General features: G+C 43.5%; 1 protein-coding gene across 1 annotated transcript in view; it reads right to left on the reverse strand.

Annotated features, from left to right (window-relative positions):
* Positions 1-10,573: 10,573 nt before the first annotated feature.
* The window catches only part of GRIN2B (glutamate ionotropic receptor NMDA type subunit 2B), a 417,190-nt gene continuing 407,155 nt past the window's right edge, over positions 10,574-20,608 (reverse strand). Inside the window, exons 11-13 of the mRNA XM_025402402.1 lie at positions 19,158-19,345; positions 16,379-16,617; positions 10,574-14,008 (exon numbers count right to left, since the gene is read on the reverse strand). Of these exons, the coding sequence (XP_025258187.1) occupies positions 12,152-14,008; positions 16,379-16,617; positions 19,158-19,345 (2,284 nt within the window). The 3' untranslated portion in view covers positions 10,574-12,151. The remainder of the gene's footprint in view (positions 14,009-16,378; positions 16,618-19,157; positions 19,346-20,608) is intronic.

Raw genomic sequence — 20,608 nt, forward strand, 5'->3', positions numbered from 1 at the left:
GTATCTAAGCAACAAGACTGTCTGTTCTCGGTAGAATGACTTATGCTTCTCCATTCTCTTAGAACCAATGCATCAACAGGACCTTATGGATTCCACCAGGTAAAATAGGACAGTTAGCAGGATAACTAGGTTTCTCCATCACAAACAAAATGCTGACTTCACACAAAGCCTCTTTTCTGTAATCTAAGATGTCCAGCTATGTACAGCAGGCCCCATCCTAGTCATTAAAATGCAGTGGGATTGACTGTGCTAGACTGATTGGGCTCGGGTTTGGAAACATTCAGTACCACGCACATGTTCGAGCTCTGTGCTCACTCAACTTCTCATCCTAACATTGTTTGTGTTTTGAGGGTGGGCTGCTCAGAGCCACCTTAGGATAAGAATACCTCAAGATGAATAAATTGAGAAAGAGAAGTAAAGAATGCAAGAGATGAAAAGTTTATGAAGGGAAACAGAGCTGTAAGTGCTCTCATTGACTTCCAAATGCATTTGTGTCAAAAAAGGGTGATTTTACTACTTCATGTTTTTCTCAGCAAGAGTTCTGCCTGGATGCTTTGCTATTCTCCTTGCTTCCTGCCTAGGTGAAATCTTGATATTTTTCTTGATCCTGACCCCAGGAGAGAGAGAGAGAACAGATAAATTATTGAATCCCCGAAGGCATTTATCCCTATTCCTTGAGAATCCCTATTCTCAAGGAACTTACCCCTATTCCTCCCATTGAGAACAGATATCTCCACCTCTGCTCATGATGTTTCCAAGAAGAAATGTGGGCACATGTGTGAATATGCATGTATCTAAGCAACAGGACTGTCTGTTCTCGGGGGACTGGCTTCTGCTTCTCCATCCTCTTACTACCAATCCATCAACAGGACCTTAGATGGCCACATGGATTCCATAGGGTAAAACGGGACAGTGAAGAGGATAACTAGGTTCTTCCATTACAAAGAAAATGCTGCCTTCACATGAAGCCTGAATATTTCTGTCAAACCTCGAGGGATCAATGATCCACCAGCCAGATAGAGCAAAAGAGAAAACACTGACTGCATAAATTATGTCTGTTTATCCCATTCTAAATGAACACTTTCATCTACCATAACATGATTGGCATTGGAAATTTGGATCTATTAAGATTCTGTGCATTAGGGAGGTGCATAGGCATCAGAATGCTCATGGCAAAGAGGTCAAATTCTGTGTAGTTGTGCTGTTCAGGTGAATATCTGAGAGCAATGTATGAACTACTGAGAGAATAACACAGCCAGAGGCAACCTAGTGACCAGGACTCTGGTTTGCAGAGGGTTCTTATGTCATGGCTAAAGGGAGCATTAAAATAGCCATTGATTTCAAAAGAAAATCAATTATAATTAAAATGTGACAATGACAGTTAACTGCAAGACTGTTCTGAATAGGGCTGAAGTTTTAGGCAGGCATGTTTTGCTTCATTTTGAAAAAAAAAAATCCCCTCTGGAAATGGGTAATGTACTTATCGTAGAGGAGCAGACAGCTCAGCAAATTCACATTCTCAGGCCTTTTCCCCTGACGCTGTTCTCCTGTCAGATTTCAGAGACTGTGAGTCTCTTACTGTAAGGGGGACAGATGGAGTCACAGCCTGGTGGCCTAAATTCTTTGGGTAAGGGTGGTGTGATGAGTCACTCCCTCTGCCCAGGGTGATGATCAAGGGTTCCTTGGGTGCTATAGTCTGAAGGGCCTGGGCAGGAATGACATGGGGCCAGGCTCCCTGTGGATATCAGGACCTCACAGATAGGGTTACATTCAGGTTCCTCACTCATCTCATCTTTGGTCCTTGCTCTTTCAAGGTTCCCTACTTTCCGAAGCTATCATTGAAGCCAGTAACCAAGGGGGAACCATGAGCCTCACATGTCAGCTCCTGGCTTTATTGGTGACACAAAGGGAAGCTCCAATGTAGACTTCCTGTTCTTTTCCTTCCTCAGATCCTCCCTTTCCTTTTATGGGTATTTGGAGGCAAAATAATTGACATGAACACTTCATTGCTAAAATGCCTAGAATTTTGGTCCATTCACTGGCCCAAATGAGATTCATGACCATCCTTCATGAGGATGGCTGTCTTCCTACCCTCCCACCAGCTGTTTACCAGATTGTTTCATCAGCTAAAAAAAGTCTCATAGTATAATGAAATGGGGTTTGCTCTAAAATATTAACTATTCTCATTTTCAGGAGCAAGAATATCTAGACCCAATAGGAGTTTTGAAAAGCAAAATTATCTCTCTAGACTTATATTTTAATTTTCACTAGGTATCTCCCAAGTTGTCACAAGTTTTGCCCTACCTTGCCGATAATAATTGTCCTACCCACTCCTGTCTCAATGAAGAATGGACTTCATTCACTTTTTTAAAAAAGGGACTTGTCACTGCCTATAACTTATTTGAGTTCAGTTCTCTATAGTATGCTTTAAATTAGCACACAGTGGCAGAAGATGCCTCCCAAAGGGGAATAAATCATGGCCAATGGCATAATGAGATTTATAAAGAAGGTTGGCCAGGAGAAGGAAAGGAAACATTATCGGTTACCAGAGCAGCTGAAGTGAAAGGCCAGTACCAGCTCCAAGAGTTTCTTCAGAGGGACACAGACTGACACTGGCTACTGCTAAGTAGAGCCAAGAGAGGAGGAGGAAGGATAAACAGGGCTTCAAGAATACAGGGACCAGAGGATAAGGGAGGGCCATAAGGTCAGAAGTGATGTTGTCTCCCCCTGAGGTAATGAATCCCTTTATATTTACAGAGAAAGGAGTAGTTTAGAGACTAGAATTCTCTCTGAGCCAGCTCATTCAAATCCAAACTTACTTTCCTTGGAAATATATAGATAAGAGGTAAAGTGTTCAATTACCTCAACTCTTATCCTCCCTTTGGGAGAAGTGACCCTGTAGACAAAGCCTCAGAAAGGGTGAGAAGCCACAGAGCTCAGGAAAGAAATATAAAGACAAGGTGGTGACCAGCATGGACAGTTCACCCAAGGCCACAAATGTGGAAGTAGCGTGTAGTGAAATACACTGGTCCTATTGGACCACCACCTGGGGTCTACAAGGCTGTGTGATTAGTGAGCCAGAACTGTGACAAGGTTCTTTGTTGCAAGTGTTAAAAAAACAAGCTAAATAGTGGATCACAGATCAGTCCCAGCATGGATCAGGTTGTTAGAGACTCAGTCTTGGTAGTAAAGTGTCTGGATACAAGCTCTACCCAAAGCATCTGAAAAGCTGATACCTAAAATTTGATCAATATCCTTCATAGTTTCTCCCTCTGTCACTTGTTTGAGTATCATGTAGTGTTCCAAGTACACTTTCCTAACCATAAAACAGTCCAAAACAACTTCAAAGGACAAAGCACTTAGAAAAATCCAGATTTCATTTGAAATCTGTATACATGTAGCATATACATGTGATTGTGTGTGCAGATATATATAGAGAAACTGGGGGGATTTATCCTTAGGTGCTACTGCAGATACAAATGGACAAAATAGTGACTCCTCCTCAATTATAATTCATAATAATATCAAATATTTACTAATGCCTTTCATATACAAGGCACTCTGTTTAGTGCTACAGAAGATGAAAAGATTTAAAAATACATGGCCCTGAACACAGGGAGCTTATGCTGTAGCAGGAGAGATAAGATGTATAACCAAATACCTATGAAATAAGATGTCCCATGATAGCTGCCACTAGGGAGATACAATGAAAGTGTTATGGGCATTCATAAAATGTCTAAAATTATTTTCTGGATGGAACATGAAGTTGTTCTGCTCTTTGAAGACTTATATAGAGGGAATGGATATTATTCAGGAAGGGAGTGAAAGGGGAGATAGGAAGGAGAGTATTTTGGGCAAAGGGAGCAGTTTAAGGGAAGACACAAATGGGTAAAACAAGCTGGTAGGGGAAGTGGAAACAAATGTGATTCAGCTTGTCTGGATTATGGGGCACACACCGTCAAGTAACAAGTTACTGCTGGCAGACTATGGCAAGTGAAGCCCACTGAAGGTTGTTTCTTGATCTGAAGAATGACATCTGATTTATATTTAGGAAGTTGAGTACTGATAAGAGTAGATTCAAATATAAAATACTGGAACAATGCTAAAAGATTCTGAAATAATCCAGAGTAGAAGGAAGGGTCTGAATGAAAAGGGAAGACTGGAAACCTTAGGGGGAAGAATTAGTAGGCTTTTCAAATTTTTAGATATGCAGGATGAAGAAAACAGGAGGCAAAAGTGCCCGAGAAGCTTGAGTTTGGTGACAGAAGACATGGTGATACCATTAAACATAAAGGAGGAACTTGGTGATTATGTTGGTGTGCAGCAATGGTCTTGGATATTTGAGTCAAGATGAAGTTGAGTCAGAAGGTGACTGGAAGTATGTGTATTAAAGAAAAGCAAAAGGTAGGAGCTAAAAGTGAAGATTTGGGATTCATCTTCATTCAAAGAGTTATTGAAGTCAGAAAGATTGCTACAGAGCATGAAAATAAGGAGAGGAGGGTCAAGCTCAAAATACCATGGCAAGTCAATGCTCAGGAGATAAGAGGAAGAGCAGGAACCAATGAGGTAACAGGACCAGCAAACTAAGATTGAAACCAGAATGCATTGCCTCCCAATGGTAATTGTCAATGAGGCTGATGAGCAGGGAAAGTAAAGAAAGGCTATTGACTTCTGTAGCAAGCACTTCATTGGAGAGTAGTTTCAAAAGAGTGGTAGGATGTAGCCCATTGATGAAGCCATGAGCATAAGGTGAGGAAGTGGAGAAAGAAAGACTACTCTTTTGAGAAGCTGGGAAGTGAAAAGATAAACACAGATAGGACAGAAATTCAAGAGTCAAATTGGATTAAAAGATTTGTCTTTAGAGATAGTTGTAGGATTGGTTTTTTTGAGATAGTTGCAGGTAGATGTGTGGAAGGAATTAAAGATGCAAAAGAGAGAAGTACAGTTGGCTGGAGAGCACCTCAGAAGAGGTCAGAGCATAGGGAAGAGGAGCACTCTGTTGGGAGAAAGGATGGGGAAGATGTGTGAAAGACAAGAGAAATCTAAAGGCAGAGAGGACAGCATAGGTGAGGATTCAATAATCAGATTTTCTTGCAAACACAGTAGGAAAGATGGCCTGTTGAAAGACAGGACATGAACATGAAAGGAAAATAAAACAAATTTAACAAACAGAATGTGACACTGAGTCAACATTGGAGAATTTAAAAAGTTGTCCAAGTGAGTAGGGTTCAGGCGAGGTTAAATTGATTGATTTTGTGCTCTTCAGCATAGGTTTAAGACTTTCTCTTCCTGGAAATGCAGTGAATGACAAGGGGCTGGGGTGCAGTTAGCTGAGCATGGTTGGTGTAGTGAGGTGGCAAGAGGAAAAAGGAATTGCCAGTAAGAATATTGCTAATGTGGATAAATACAGGGTTGGATCAAAGAGGGAAGTCAACGAGGCCAGATGGATTTATGGACCAGAACCACAGAGGGGTCTTGAAGGAAGGAAGATATAGAAAAGGCAAGGTTGTGTTAGAGAGGAAACCCCAGAATTTAGCTCTGGGAGGTGTAATAATTTTGAAAGAAGTCCAGGCCTGGCCATGACATGGGAAGTTGAATCTCTGCAATGTTTTTTCAGATAACATAATGGATATCTTTGACTCCTACCCTGAAACTAGAAAATATTAAACTTGCATGTACAATCATACAAATGTATGTATACCTATTTATAAATTTACATATTTTGTACTTATGCATTCATATATTGTACGTGAGTACAATATACTCCATTTTGAAACCTTTTATATCATTCACAGAACTAGCCTAGGGACATAGTACGTGCACAATAGACGTTGGTTTAATTAAACTCATATTTAACCAGAGAGCTTTTATTTTTTTCTCCTGCATAGTACTAGAACCTGCTCCACCCCTTAAATCACAACACTAAAATAATTACAGATAAAGGAGTTTAGGTTTAAAGTGTGGAAACCCAATCTTTAAAATAACAGTTTAAATTGGGCTTAGTGTTGTGCTTTTTAATTGTACCTTTATTCTTGCATTGAGTTCTCTTACCTTTGCCAAAACACAGACTCAACACACCAGAGTGCCAAGGCTCTGAGGAATTCTACTCATCTACTCTGCTTTTCACCTTCAGTTCTTTCAGGAGCCCTTACCCACATAATCACCCCAGCAATTATATTCAAAGCATGAAGCAGCTCCAGAAACTCACTGTGCGGAGCTCTGAGAGACGCAGAGAGAAATGTGGAAGATTTCTAACTTTCCCCACTTATTCCCAGTACTGCTATTGTAACCCATTACTCTGAACAAAATTCTTTTTTCTTGCTTCAATATTGTAAATGAGAAGCCCTAAACTTCACAGATCTCTCCAAGGCATAAAAGTAGCAGCACTGGCTTTCAATTTAAGGTTCTGGGTGGGGGCCTTTGTCGTGGGAATAGATAGGCTGTCTCTTCTGAGTCATATAACTCACAGGGCCCCTGTGTGACTGAATCAATGTGGTTGGAATGAGTTGAGGGTGGGATGTTCTCAGATATCCTATGATTTTATACAATACTGGAACCCCCCCAAACTAGAATAGAATCCTAGATCCAGATCAATATTAGACATTCTCAGACTGACTAATCTGCATTTTAGTGTCATCCCAAACATCTGATAGGCCTAAGAAACAGTTGCCCCCCAGGTTAAGTAGCACCTGAGGTCATAAGTGGCTCTTTTACCAGATAACAGGGCACCCCCCATGGAGGTGGAAAGTATAGGATATAGACCAACTCAACTAATTGGAAGATTATTTAAACTGGGACAGAGACCAGACAATGACAGTAACTTTTATTGTATCATAAATTCAATTTGATTTTTCTAGCTGCCTACTCAGTAACATGTAATGGAGGAGAAGCATCACTTTTCCATTTTCTATAGAAAGAATCATAGTTCTCAACCTGCCCTCAAGATACTGAATTTAGAAATTCATAAATTATACACTCATGTGATTGTGTATTGAAAATAATTCCTAACCAGGAGTCCTATTTAGGTGTCACATGAGCCTTAAAGCAGGTGGAGGATAAAATATGGTTTAAATGTCTTTGCCATCTAGAACCTGTATCCTTGTTCCCTACTCTATTGCTCTCAGTGCTCTCTGCTCCCTTCCTCTTCTCTTGTATCATAACTTATTCCCAGGAAAAGGAGTGAGATTCCTAATGTAAATTAGGTGATTAAATGTATAAATCCCTAATATGGCTTAATATGTCACCTTTCCTGGGATTACTTTCATTTGAATGACAGGCAGCTCAGCTCAGCACTAAAGCAACAAATCTGTGTGGGAAGGCAGTAGTTGGAGAGGGGTGGGAAATGAAAAAGACCTTTTCAGGACCTTCAACACACCATGGACCACACAGCATGAGTAAGGCCAGACCCATCCCAGTGTGACTATTCACCTTCAGCTGCTTCTCCTCCATGAAGAGCTCCTTAAACAGGAAAAATCTCTGACACCCAAGTGAAGAAAGCAAAAGCTCTGCTGTAGTGTGCAGCAGCCTACTGAGCATATGTTTCCTATATGGCTTTGGGCTCAGAGAGCACATAAGGAATGGCCACAATCCCTGGAAATGCTGAATGCATTCATCAACATCACTGCAGTGACATCATTTATGCACACATCTGAATCATTCCCAACATATGAAAACAGACATTCACAGGGTGTCAAGCAATGACAGGGCCTTTTTAGAGATGATTATTAAAAGAATAAAGTGAGTTCTGGAATAGTTTTTCCAAAAGCTTATTGCCCAACCAATCTGGTTATTCTGTCTCTAAATCTTGAACTAACTAAAAAACAACGGAAAAAAAAAAATGAACCGAAGAAACCTAGCTCTTAGTGACATGTGCAGGTGACCAGCACTCTGCAGAGAATTCTCCCTTGGGCAACTCCCAATGGCCACGGAAGACCGGGTGGGTGATAGTCACTTAACTGTATAGATGACTCCTACTGTATCACGTCATACATGCGTTTTTGGCACTACTGACACCAGCAACATTTAATGGAATCATTTGGGATTTTCCCCTCAATCACAACATGGCTGTGGCCAGTGCAGGGGAATACACACGAAGGATGTTTCCCAAGTTCTGGCTGAGGATACACAGTGACAGATTTTGAAATAACAAAGTCCACTGTACATGCATCACTTTGAAAGGTGTGCACATTCTCGACTCAGGCAAATTCAAGAGTCAGATTATTGTCAGTGGAAATGCTGAGATTTAAGCATTGCCACTGAAAGGAGTTCATACAGGACCACACTCACCAACCACTTCTGCAATGGAAGGGAATGGTAGAGGGTACAAAGAGAGAAAGCATGGATTCTGAAGAACATGGGAATATTAGGTACTCCTGAGGGTATCTGCGGAATCTCACAGTTTTGGATGGATTGGGTGTTGTTTCATACCCATCTGTGATATAGATTGGGCTTATAGCTGAATTATTTCTCATGCATTTTACTTGCTTGTTATTCTGGAATTAAGTAACATCTAGATTTTAACAATGCCCAGCCTTCCTTTCTTTACGCTTTCTTGAGCAGACCATGAGTAACTTAGTCCCAGTGCAAATATCCAGTTGAAGAAAAGTGACCAATTGGGGCCAAATAAGGAGTTTAGAAAAATAAAATTATCCAGCTAACAGCTTTCATGATGGGAGGATAGGAAAAAATGTAGTGAATATACTGGGTAAATGGATTTGGAAATTTTAACCTGTGATAGAGAGAGGCTGCCAACCTCCACAAAACCAACAGTCTAGGAAAAGAAGTTCGATTGGTTAACCAAAGGCCAGATTATGAACACCTGGCTCAAGGCCAGTAGCACCTTCCTGATGGCAGTAATGAGGACAAGGCAAATAAAGGGCCACTATTGGCACCATTGCTCACATACCCATCCTCCCACCTCTAAACCTAACTTCAGCAATCTTGCTAAGGGAATCATCTCACCACTGAGTTTTTAGTGGATCCCATCATCTTTTCTAGAAAAGCATGCAAATTTGTAAGACACATATCCAGCACTACCTCTCTGGTTATGTGATAACCAGATATCACATGCTTCAAAAAGTAGTTAGTGGAGATTTTTCCAGGTGTGTTTGCCAGGCTGATTTCTGAGGGTGGAGGTGGGGCAGGGAGTGAGTCAGCGCCCAGGTCCTAAGGAAGAAAAGACTCAGATGACTGAGATGATTGTTTCAGCATCAGAGGAGGCCACTGGGAGATTTCTCAAGATTGAGCTTCCTGAAACCTTTCAGTCACACCAAGAACGGGAAGTTAATTTGACCTTAATTCTGTTTAAGCCCTTTTGGGAATCTTTCCTACCCTAGGTACTGACAGAGGAAATATGGTGCCACCAGCCTGTCTTTGCATGTTATGCGGTAACCTAGGGTCTACCTAGAAGGATAGGAGTCAGACCTGGGGTTTGCGTAGAGCCAAACTGAACCCTATGTAAAGCCCTGGCCAAAGTGCATGAACATTTCTCACAAATCAGTAAGAAGACTGGTTTTCTGGGGGGTGGGAATGGACACAAATTACTTTCCCCTGGCTTTTTCACCATAGTGGCCTCCATGGGCATTCACTTTTTCCAGACACCCTGAAGCAAAAGCCATACAAAACAATTCCCCCAGTGGAAAATGAAAACCCATAACAAAACACTTTTTCCCTCTCATTCCCATCCCCACCCCACTCCCTCCAGCCCAACACCCTGAATACTCACAAGAGAACACTTTATCTATACAAAATTAATTAGAAAACAAAATATTTACATATGAAATAAACACCGTCTTGATTTCTGTTGCCAGCGGAGACTGAAAGAGCTCCCTTGGTTCTAGATTGCTGTTCGCTAGGTTAGTTGGTTTGGTTTTTTGTTTGAAAGGGGTGAGGTAAGAGGAAGATGAGGGGATGAGTCCCTGACCCCTGGACAGAGTCAGGGCGAAGCGGTGTTTACGTGGCCCTTCACCTTCTTCCTCCTGGAGGTGCCTCACGCCCTCTGTCCTCTCTCAGTCTTTCCTGTTATCTAAGGTAAAGCACTCCGTGCCCCTCTCTCCAAATCTGTGAGAGGTTCAGCCCCTTGCCCCCATGTTCATTTTAGAAAGAAAACAAAGCTTTACAAGGCCTTCAGTTGGCTTTAAAATGAAAGATACTGAGGTAAAAATCAAGGAGGAGGGTCGGGGATAGCAGTCAAGGATGGGATGAGGAAGGGTCGCGAGTAAGGGCGAATAGGGGCGAAGAGCAGCCCTGGAGGGAGTGACTTGAAGAGACATGGCAGCTTCCTTCCAGAGGAGGATGAGCACCTTTCTGGTTTATGTGTCCTGTGTGCAACATGGCGATCCTGTAGTCAAGCTTCCACACAGACCTGGGGCTCTCTGCATGCCACCCTGTGTAGGGAAGGATGGCAGGACAGTGGAACTGACCCATAGAATAGCCCTACCCCAAGTTTCAGGACCGGCCGTGACACATATTCATTCCCCTTCTCAATTTTCCAATGTTAAGTGAAGGGAGCATCATGTCTGCCGGTACCCTCATCCCTGGAGTTTTATACATGTATATCTTTTTTTTAAAATTCCTCAGTGGTACAATCTGAGAGGGAAACAAGGTGTTGCAGGAAGGTGGAAGGGCTTCTACCAAGAGTGTTCACTCTGGGCTCAAGTCACATTCCCAGGGAGCCAGGCCCAAAGAGGTTGTGGAGGATCCCTCTCTGCCCCCCTCTCCCATTGCCAAGTCTCTTCCCCTCTCTTCGTACCTCCTGAGCTACACTCATGGAGTGCAGCTCATTTCTCTTAATTGTCAAGTTCATTTCTCTTAACTGTCTGCTCCACAGCAGTTGTAATCAGTTTTGGGGGAAGAAGCCTGCTCTTCTAGCTTCAGGTTAAGTAAGAAGGGATCAAAGCATTGGAAACATCCCCCTCTCTCACTTACCCTACCATACACAACTCCTTACTTCTTCAAAGGTGGCTTTGCTCCTCCCCAAACTTTGGCCAGTCGACAGTCTAAATACTCAAAAGAGCTTTGTAGAATCTTTTGCTCTCAAGCGTGGGCAAAAGAATCGTGGCTGTGAAAATTCTGTTTCCCTTTAGCCTTCCTGGAAGGTTCTTGGTTCAAACTGGTTGAAAAAATTGCCAACCACTGAGGACTTGTTTTTGTACCTTGCTCTTGCAGGATTGCTCACCATCTTTTTTTTGTCTAGACCACGGATTCTTCTTTATCAAGAATTTTCATTCTCCTTATTCAAGAAGGATGAAGGGAGACACAGCCAAAATTCAGGTAACACATGGCCATCTCTGTCTGTATATAAGCCAAACAATCACACTGCTTGGGGATATTGAAAGAAACAACAGAAAGAGTCAAGGTTTGCCTTCTCTTGAGGCACCCGACTACATGTGGGTGCAAGTGTGCATGAACACACATGCATGCACAATCCACCTGCTCTTGCCTCCAAGGCACTGTGGGACACTATCATAACGTACTTTCCAGTTTGTTCAAGAATCCGCTCCGCCACCAATGACCTTTTGTTCCTGTTCACCACCACTATGGAGTCTCATGGGGTTGAAGCAAGGATTTTTTGGCTTATATATAAACACACATGGCCTCCCAACCTCTGCTTGGCACACGATTCCTAGACAGATGTCATCTAAGCAGCATGAATTTAGCCAGAACCTCTTTCTTTTCACAAGCAGTGTGCTAAATGGTCTCACATAGATGCTTTTGCTTCCTCACCTAAATGAAAAGATCAGTTTTGGGAAAAGCTACCTTTGTGCTCACATAGCCTCTTTTTGGTTCTCCTGGCTTCACTCAAAGAGGATGTCAAGGAGCTCTTCCACACCAGGAGGAAGCTCGCATGCAGCCCTTCCTTTCTGCGCTCTACCCTCCCCTGCTGAGAGGGCCCATGGCATCATCTCATGGGAACAGGAATGGCTGATAGGGGTGGAAGAAGGAGAGAACTGTGAAAAGGAGGGGAGATGGTGCTGGTCACCGGGGTTGCCCTCAGTAGGAACCAGAACTCCAGGATCCCATAAATAAATTAAAACAACAAGAAAGGAGCAAATGGGAACCAAGTTCACCCCCGTCACCCTCCGTGACATGCGCATCACACGACCCACAGCCTTACCCTCCCGTACCCACCTTAACCTCTCTGTTCCCTCACTCAGACATCAGACTCAATACTAGAAAGTTTCTCATAAACATGCCCATTGCTGGAGCCATTGAAAGCCCTGGGGTTTTTGTTGTTAGGCACACAGGGGTTGGACTGGTTCCCTATACAGATGTCCTTCTGGAAACGGGCTGGCACGGCCCCATGAAGGGCCGAGACCACCGGCTTGTTGGTGACAAGGGCCCGGAAGTCCGGCCTGGCTTTCGACGCCCCCGCCACCGTGGGCTGCCTGAAGAAGTAGGATTTGCTGCCATGGAGCAAGCACTGGTCGTCCCCAAAAGTGGGGATGAAAGGGTTTTGCGTGACCCGGTCAGGGTAGAGCGACTTGCTGAGCATGTAGCCGCCGCCGGGGTTGTTGTGGTGGTGATGTCCGGCAGTGGGCACTGAGGACTTGTTGTTGGCAAAGGTGCTCTCACCAGCTGACATCTCAAACATGTGGGCGTAGGGGCTCCCATCCATGAATCGGCCCTTGTCTTTCAGGCTTACGCTGCGCGGGGCCAGGGCGGCTTCTTCCTTCTGCAGGTCCACGAAGGTGTCGTAGGAGTGCTGCCGGCGCAGTTTGTTCCGGGTCTTCTTCTGGGCCTTGGAATTAGTCGGGCTCTGAGGATACTTAGTGGTGGAGGCGTTTGACGTCACCGCCACCGGGGCAGCCGGCTGGTCCAGTTCCTGCAGGGAGTTGTCCTCGCTGATGTCATACAGGTTGCCTGCTTTCTTGCAAGCCTCGCACCGGATGCACGCCTGCCTGCCCGAGTTCTGACCCGTCACCGTCGTGGAGTAGTTGTGCAGCTTGGAGGGACAGCTGCGGCAGAAGTTGCCCCCGGACCGGTCCTCCCACTCCACGTTGGTCAGGTTCTTCTCCCACGGTGCAGGTACCCCACTGACCACGCCGTGTTTGTCACCTGCCCCGTGCTTGATGTGGGACCTGTTGGTACAGGGCCCTCCTCCGCTGACCGAGTCGCGCTTAAAGTCGTCACTCCGCTCCTTGTAGATGTCGGTCAGGTCCACGTGCTCCCAGTGGGGTGAGTTCTCCTTTGTTCGGAACTGGTCCAGGTAGAAGTCCCGTAGCCCTTCCTTGTCCCTGAAGTAGCGCTTGTGGTCAGGGGAGCGGGGCGGTCGGCGACGGTAGGCCAGCTCGATCTCGTCAAACTCCCTGCGGGACTTGGCCGAGGCGGGCCGCTTCTTCAGGCTGTCCTTATATTGCTGCTTACGCCTCTTGGCGGCATTGCCCTCGATGTTCCCGTAGGTGACGGTGTGGGTTGAGATGTCAGAGACATCGGAGCGGATCAAGTCATCGTGGCCACTGTAGCGGTCGCTCTTGAAGGAGAATTTGCCGTACAGGTCACTGAGCTGGCTGTGCTTGGAGGAGGGGAGGCCGATGTCCAGGGGCTTCTTGCTGATGGACCTGGACTGGGTGGTGAAGGGTGGGTTGTCACAGTCGTAGAGGCCATCGATGGAGCTGGCACTGCCGATGCTATGGGGCCGGTGGTGATGGTGGTAGTGATCTTGGTACACGTTGCTGTCCTTCAGCTGCAGGTTCCCGAACGTTCTCTCCACCTCACTGATGTAGTCACTGAAGAGGTTCTCCTCACAGGGCGGGTTGTTGTAGGATTTGCAGTCAGAATGTGTGAAGCTGCGGCGATGCTCCGAGATGTCATAGACAGATGACTCCCGTCGGATGAAGTCCAGGGCGCTCTGCGGGGAGCCGTTCACACCAGACAGGTTAGCCATGTTCTTGGCTGTGCGCAGCAGGCGCAGGATGTTGGAGTGTGTGTTGTTCATGGTTGCGGTGGGGGAGTTCATTACGGATTGGCGCTCCTCGATCGCCACCCCATGGATGCAGCTGTAGATGCCCTGAAGCAAGAACGTGGGGACAGGTTAGATCTCCAGAGAGGCTAGAAATGACCACAAAAAAACACTCTCCCACCAATAATTGCCCCAACTGGATAAGAAAAAATCAGGGAAAGCATGAAGCGAATAGTCTGATATACTGTTAGATGTGGCTAGAAGCTTGTCTAATTTATACCCCTGAATTTGGTGACTGTCAATGTCATGAGACGAGGTCAGTGACCTGGCCATCAGCGAGGGGGCATGGTCACACCCAGTAACTTGAGCAAAGGGACTGGAATCATAGGATATGGCATTTTTGCCTCAACTTCACAGTTGACTTACCGTGGTTTTCTATGCCTAGATTTTCACATCTTAAAAATGAGGCCATGATATCAACCCATAGCAAAAAATATTGTCAGTCTTCTGGAAATAAATGGCCATGCTCTATGGATGCTGAGGTTGCTCTGCCATGGCTGGCCATACCTGGCTGACAGTAAAGCACAGGGGAGCTCAGTAGCTCACAATTGCCACTGTTTTCCAGCTCTGACAAATTTTAAGCAGGTTTTAGAATTTCGGTCACCAAATAACAGCTGAGCAATTCTCTTCAATTCTCTTCTTGAGCCAAGCATGAACAAAATTCACAGAAAGAGAGAATTAGGAAGCCCTGGGGTCAATGAAGGATTTTTCTCCTGCTGTGCTCTACACTGTGGGAGGGAAGAATTGGGACAAACAGCCAGTACTAAATAGGAATAAATAACTCCCTTGTTGAATTCTCTCATTTATTCTCTCTTTAGCGCCTGTTTTCCTTCTTATACTTTCTCACTCAATATTATCATCAATAATTAACATCTTAACAAATTAGTATTGATCGAGAGCTCCCTGTGTACAGCTTCTTGTACAGGGCTTTGAAGGACACTGCAGGAGAGGCAATGGGCTGGGTTCCTGGAGGGCTCAGTATGTTTGATTCTAAAGTCAAGCCAACCGCCTGCTCACATCTTGCTCCCTGCCTGGAAAGGTGGACAAACTTGGAACTTTTCTCCCTGGTTAGGGAAAGTATTTGAAAAGAGGTTGTTTGAATTGTGTCATTACAACAAATGGGACTAATTTGGAAAGGTAAGTTGTCTCAGTGGATGGGAATGAGAGGGGAGAGGATTAGAAGAATCGTAGCCAAATGGGAAAGAAGAAAGGTTTAGACAAGGTAAGTCTCATTGTCCCACAGGGCATCAGCAAGATGGAAGATCTTCAAGGTAAGGTTGTTCCACTTTCCCAGTTCTTCTAACTCTTCCTGATTAAGGTCAAGAGAAAATTCCAAGCCTTTTTTCCTCTATAGAGGCATTGATCATGTCAAAGCATCATAAATGGGGTTTTTATTACAGATCACCAGCTCCCATGGCTTCTGGCGTTCCCCTATCTGAGATCTTAGGGAAGGGCTACCAGGGAAGCAACATGGCTCAGGGATCATCACCACCCCCAAGTTCCATCCTCCTGTTCTGAGCTCACTCGATGGCCTGAATTAACTCACAGCCAGAGAGGAAACGGAGAAATTGTTCTCTATCAGTAAAATACTATAGGAAAAAGATGAAAACATGAAATAATTTAATAAGAAATCAATTTTCTCATTAATACAAAACTCCGTTTGAGTCAAAGTTGGCCATATCTGGAACCTAGACCTTCATTCATTCTCATGAATTAGTCTCTCCACTTTATTAACAAAATCAAAAGAAGCTCACTTTTTAATAAACTTCTCCCTGTGACCTTCTGCTCATACACAAAACTGTCTTCCTAGTGTCTCATTTTGGACTAGGAATGAAGAGAAGACCTAAATAAAGAATGACCTAAGAGTTTTTACTCTTGCTCCAACTAGGGAAGTTTCTGGAATGTAAATTTCTTATGAGTCAGAGCTTATTTCTGAAGGTTCTGTTAAGCTCTTTAACTCTCCATAACCAACACATGGTTAAAACATAGAGTGAAACAACTAATAATACACCTTTGTATGTTAAAATAAGAGAGATATGTTACATATAATTATTTAAACAGAAATGTACATTTTTAAAGGATTAGATAGTTAATAGAGTTTATACAGAACCAACTAATGGTGATGAAAGGCATTTGGTAAAAAGCCAAATTTTCCATTTTGACAGATCTGTCAGTTCCCGTAGAGAACCAAATGCCCAAATCCCACACAGAAAGCTGTTTCTTGAAGGAAATATAGTATCACCCACTTTTCTGAGCCGCTTGCAATCACATCACACAAACTCCTGAGAAAACATACATGATGTGGTTTCTTGAGCAACATGGGGGTGGAGATAGTGTCCTCTTGGGTCTCTCTGCTTTGCACAGTGCTAGGCTAAGCTGTCCCTAACAAGCTCTAGGCATTTAAATCAAAACACTTACTCTGCTGATGGAGAAGACCATGCCAGGCTTGCCAGAACAGACACCCATAAAGCAATGTCGGAACTGCCAATAGAAAAGGTGTTCGCAGATGAAGGTGATGAGGCTGAGAGCCATGGCCGCCCCCAACATGTAGAAGACCCCTGCCATGTTGTCAATGTCCAGCTGGCTGCTCATGACCTCATTCTTCTCATTGTGACAAATGCCAGTGAGCCAGAGAGCTTCCAGTTCTTCCATCTCCCCTGGGGAAAGGACAGAGAAGGAAAACAGATAAAAAGAGGGGACAGGAAAGGAGTAGAGAAAAGGGAAAAAGAGGGGTATTGAGCAAGAAAGAGAAAGATACATGAAAGGAAAAGAGACAAGGAGACAAAAAGGAAATGAAAAAAGTTAACAGTAATCTTATTAATGCCATTACATATTAATTCATCAATGTACTCAGTAAGCATTCAATAAAAACTTCATGTGAGTACTGCAGGTGCTATGAACACATGAGATGTTGCTCCCACTCTCCATTATCTAGCCTGTATAAATTGGCATATAAATAATCACAATGACAAGCTGTCTGCAGGTAACAAGATTTCAAAGTGGTGACGGTAATTCTGTGGATAGCATGGCCAGTGGTTTTTCGTGAAGTAAGTAGGAGTTGGAAGTGGGCATGCTGGATGGATGAATTTTAATTTACATTGTACAAAAAGGCACTCCAGGCAGCAGGAATAGTATGGTCGGTGGGAACACACAAGGCTTGTTTAAGGAAAGGCATACAGAACAGTTCAAACAGAAAAAGACACAGTAGGCAAAAGAAGCTGAATATGAATAAAAAAGATTGATGTGAGAGTGCTAAAGACCAGAGTATCAGATTAAGCATTCTGCACTTAATATTACAGACAGTGGGGAATAACATAATCGAATGAGTGATTCAGAGAATTGCCCTTAAAATTGTGCAAAGCAGATTGGGTAGGGAGGAGAGAGGCAGAGAGATTGATTGATTCCCTAGGGCCCCTCCGATTTACTGATCTCTTGTTGAAGAAAATAAAGAGCAAGGAGGAGTAAGCTTGAATAAAATAAGACTCCCAAATTCAGACTTGCCTTCTTTACACATTGTTTAACCATTCTTTGATTGCTTTAATTCATGTCAGATTTCAATGACCTTTTTCCACTTCACCAGATGCTAGGAAGTAGGAAGAGGTCCCAGACAAAAGGAAAGTAAAAGAAACCATGTGCCCTAGAATGCATCTAGTTCTAGACAAGCAAAATTCTGAAAATCTCATGGAGAAAATTGCCTATTCCAATAGTTCTAGTTTGGCTAAAAAACTGAACTTTGCTTGCATAATCTGACTAAAGTTTTGGCAACTTTTGCAAATCATCTCTTTCTGATGGGTATCGTCTCCATTATTGCCTTTGAGTGACAGCTACACTAAAATTACAGAAGCTCTTATACCAAAATGGCTTGGTAACACTTCAGCTAAAACATTCTCCTGTTTCCAATGTTAATCAAACCACTTTTCCCTTATTTTTTTAAATTAAACTATGATTCTCCTAACTAGTGGAGCAGACAACTTCACCTGGATTCTAAAAATCCACCTGTGGTCTTCTGCTTCTGATCTCATCCTTAACGGCAAACCTTCTGCAGACATAATTGAGATAGCCACTTGGCTGATGGCTGGTGAAGCCAAGAAGGGTCTGGCTGCTCATTCATAACTGAGTTAGTTTCTGTGATTCTAACAGAAAGAGTAGTTTCTTTGTACAATAAAGTGAAGAGGGATGCAGAAGACAGGAATATAATGAAACAGAAGATGAGATTTTTTTCAACTCAAGTTGGCAGCTCAGTCTGCTGCCAGGATGATACTGGGGAGTAGCTGATGGTGTCTGCCTCTGAGGACCCTAACCCTGCCTCTTCCAGCTGAAAGAGCAAGATGGGAGAGCAGGAAGAATGACTAGATGGCTGCAAGTTTATTTCTCTGCCCTACCTCTGGGCACATAAAGAGCAGAGACCTTCCACAGTTCCATCTATTATTTTGGCCACATGTGAGATGACTGGATGAAACATCTAATATCAGTTCTCCTACTTTATCCCTGAAGGTTTGATTATAGCCTGCAACCCAGAAACAAACCTCCTTGACAAACTGCTTCAATCCTCTCCCTGCCATCTTTCACCTTGTTATGGGGTGAAAGATGTTATACCATCCCCCAAAAATATATGTGTTGAAGTCCTAACCCCCAATACCTTGGGATGTGACTTTATTTGGAAATAGAGTCATTGCAAACATAATGAAGCCGAGATCATCCCAGAGTAGGGTGAACCCCTAATCTAATCTGACTGTCATTCTTAAGAAAAAGGGAAATTCAGACACAGACGTGTGCAGAGGGAAAACATGCACACTGGTAAAACACCACGTGAACATGAATCAGAGATCGGTGGTATGCTTCTACAAGATGAGGAATGCCAAAGATTATCAGCAAACCACCAGATACTATGGGAGAGGCATGAAACAGATTCTCCCTTGCAGACCCCAGAAGAGATTGCCCCTGCTGGCATGTGATTTCACACGTCTATTCTCTGGAACTGTGAGACAAGACATTTCTGTTGTTTAAGCCACTCAGTGCATGGCACTTTGTTATGGCAGCAATAAGAAACTAATATATACCTGAAAACTACACAATATACTGTGAAATGCTTTTCTGGAAATGCACAGGTTAAATAAATGGAGGAAAGGAAAAGGTTGATGTTTTGGACTGGCCATCAGTAGAGGAAAAATGGGCACTTTCCCTTTCTTGAACTCACCATCTCCAAAGAGCTGCAGGATAGCAAGGTCCACCTGGCGCTTCCACCCAGAATCTTTTTGGATGGCAATGCCATAGCCAGTGGAAGCAAAGACCTTCCCACTGCCAATGGTCACCAGCTTGCAGCCTTCATCTCTGCCTGCCATATAGTTCAGCACTGCTGCATCATAGATGAAGGCATCCAGTTTCCTGTACAGGAAAAAAGCAAACAAATCCAATGGAGGAATTTTAGAACAAAACTACCTATGGGGCCATTAATACGAAGCAGTAGGGTTCCAGAAAACTATGTGGAGAATTGGTTCAAAGTAAGGTTTAAATTGGAACTCTGCCAGAATCTAAAGCCTAAATCCCAGGCTGTTCTTTATGTGCTTTTGGGTTGAAAGGAGGAGTTCTTTTCTTTCCACTGGGAATGATGAGAATGTGAGTTGGGCCTGAAGCCAACTCATAAACTGTGTCTGAAAGGAAGAAGGAGTAAAAAGGGATCAATAAAAATAATAACAGAAATAATGAAAAGTAACCACCGCAATGAGCAACAAATAGCATGGGGTTAGATTTATATAACATTTTTCATTTCTCAGTTCATTACAGTCTGGAGTGGGGATAAGTGTAGGTGTTTGTGTTTCAATAGATGTGCAATGCTATTTTTGTGGTCAGGAAGTTTCCAGTATTCTGTTGTGCAGCACAAGGATAGAGGTGAGGGGTTGAGGTGGTGGCAGTACAGGCTTGTGTAAGAGCAGATGAGTGAAACTACAAGAGAAGGCAAAATACAGAAGAATTCAGATCTCTCAAATAAATTACAGCATTTAGTTCCTAAACATAAAAGAACTTCATTTTATGTATTGTGCTTTACAAGGGAGAAATACATAAAAAAGGGAGTAAGACCAGGCATAGGGGCAGGAAGGCATGAATCAATATTTAAAACCAACATTTAAACATATCAAAGGTAGAGGAAGAAATTTAGATATAGCTGTACAGGCAATAGAGAGGTCTGCAAGAAAGAAAAGCAACACCATTATTCCCGTCATTTTTATTAGTTAAGTCACTTTGTTAGGTAACCTATAGAAAGGGGAACACCAAAAAACCAAAGCCCTGATATGAATGAGAATGGTGGGTGTAGCAGGGGTCAGAATACCCAAAGTGGCCCTACCTTCAAGCTCAAATCCCATCTTCTGAGATCTTTTGTGACCGTATCTATGGTGATAACATAGAATCTAACAGTATTTTACGTAACCATGTATCTAGGTGCCTTTTCCAGACCTGGAGCTACAAGGGTATTGAGAGGAGGTCCAAGTGCTGTTTAATCATCATACAACAAAGAAAATGAGCTACAAGACCCCTTGACTTCCAAATCCCAACATCTATAATGCTCCATTATCCATCATCTTCCATAACTGTAGCTTGTGGAGGCCAAATGAACAAAGGGACCAGTTTGGCTGGGACTGTGCAAGCCAA

The sequence above is a fragment of the Theropithecus gelada genome, chromosome 11 (genome assembly GCF_003255815.1).
Source record: "Theropithecus gelada isolate Dixy chromosome 11, Tgel_1.0, whole genome shotgun sequence".
NCBI lineage: Eukaryota > Metazoa > Chordata > Mammalia > Primates > Cercopithecidae > Theropithecus > Theropithecus gelada.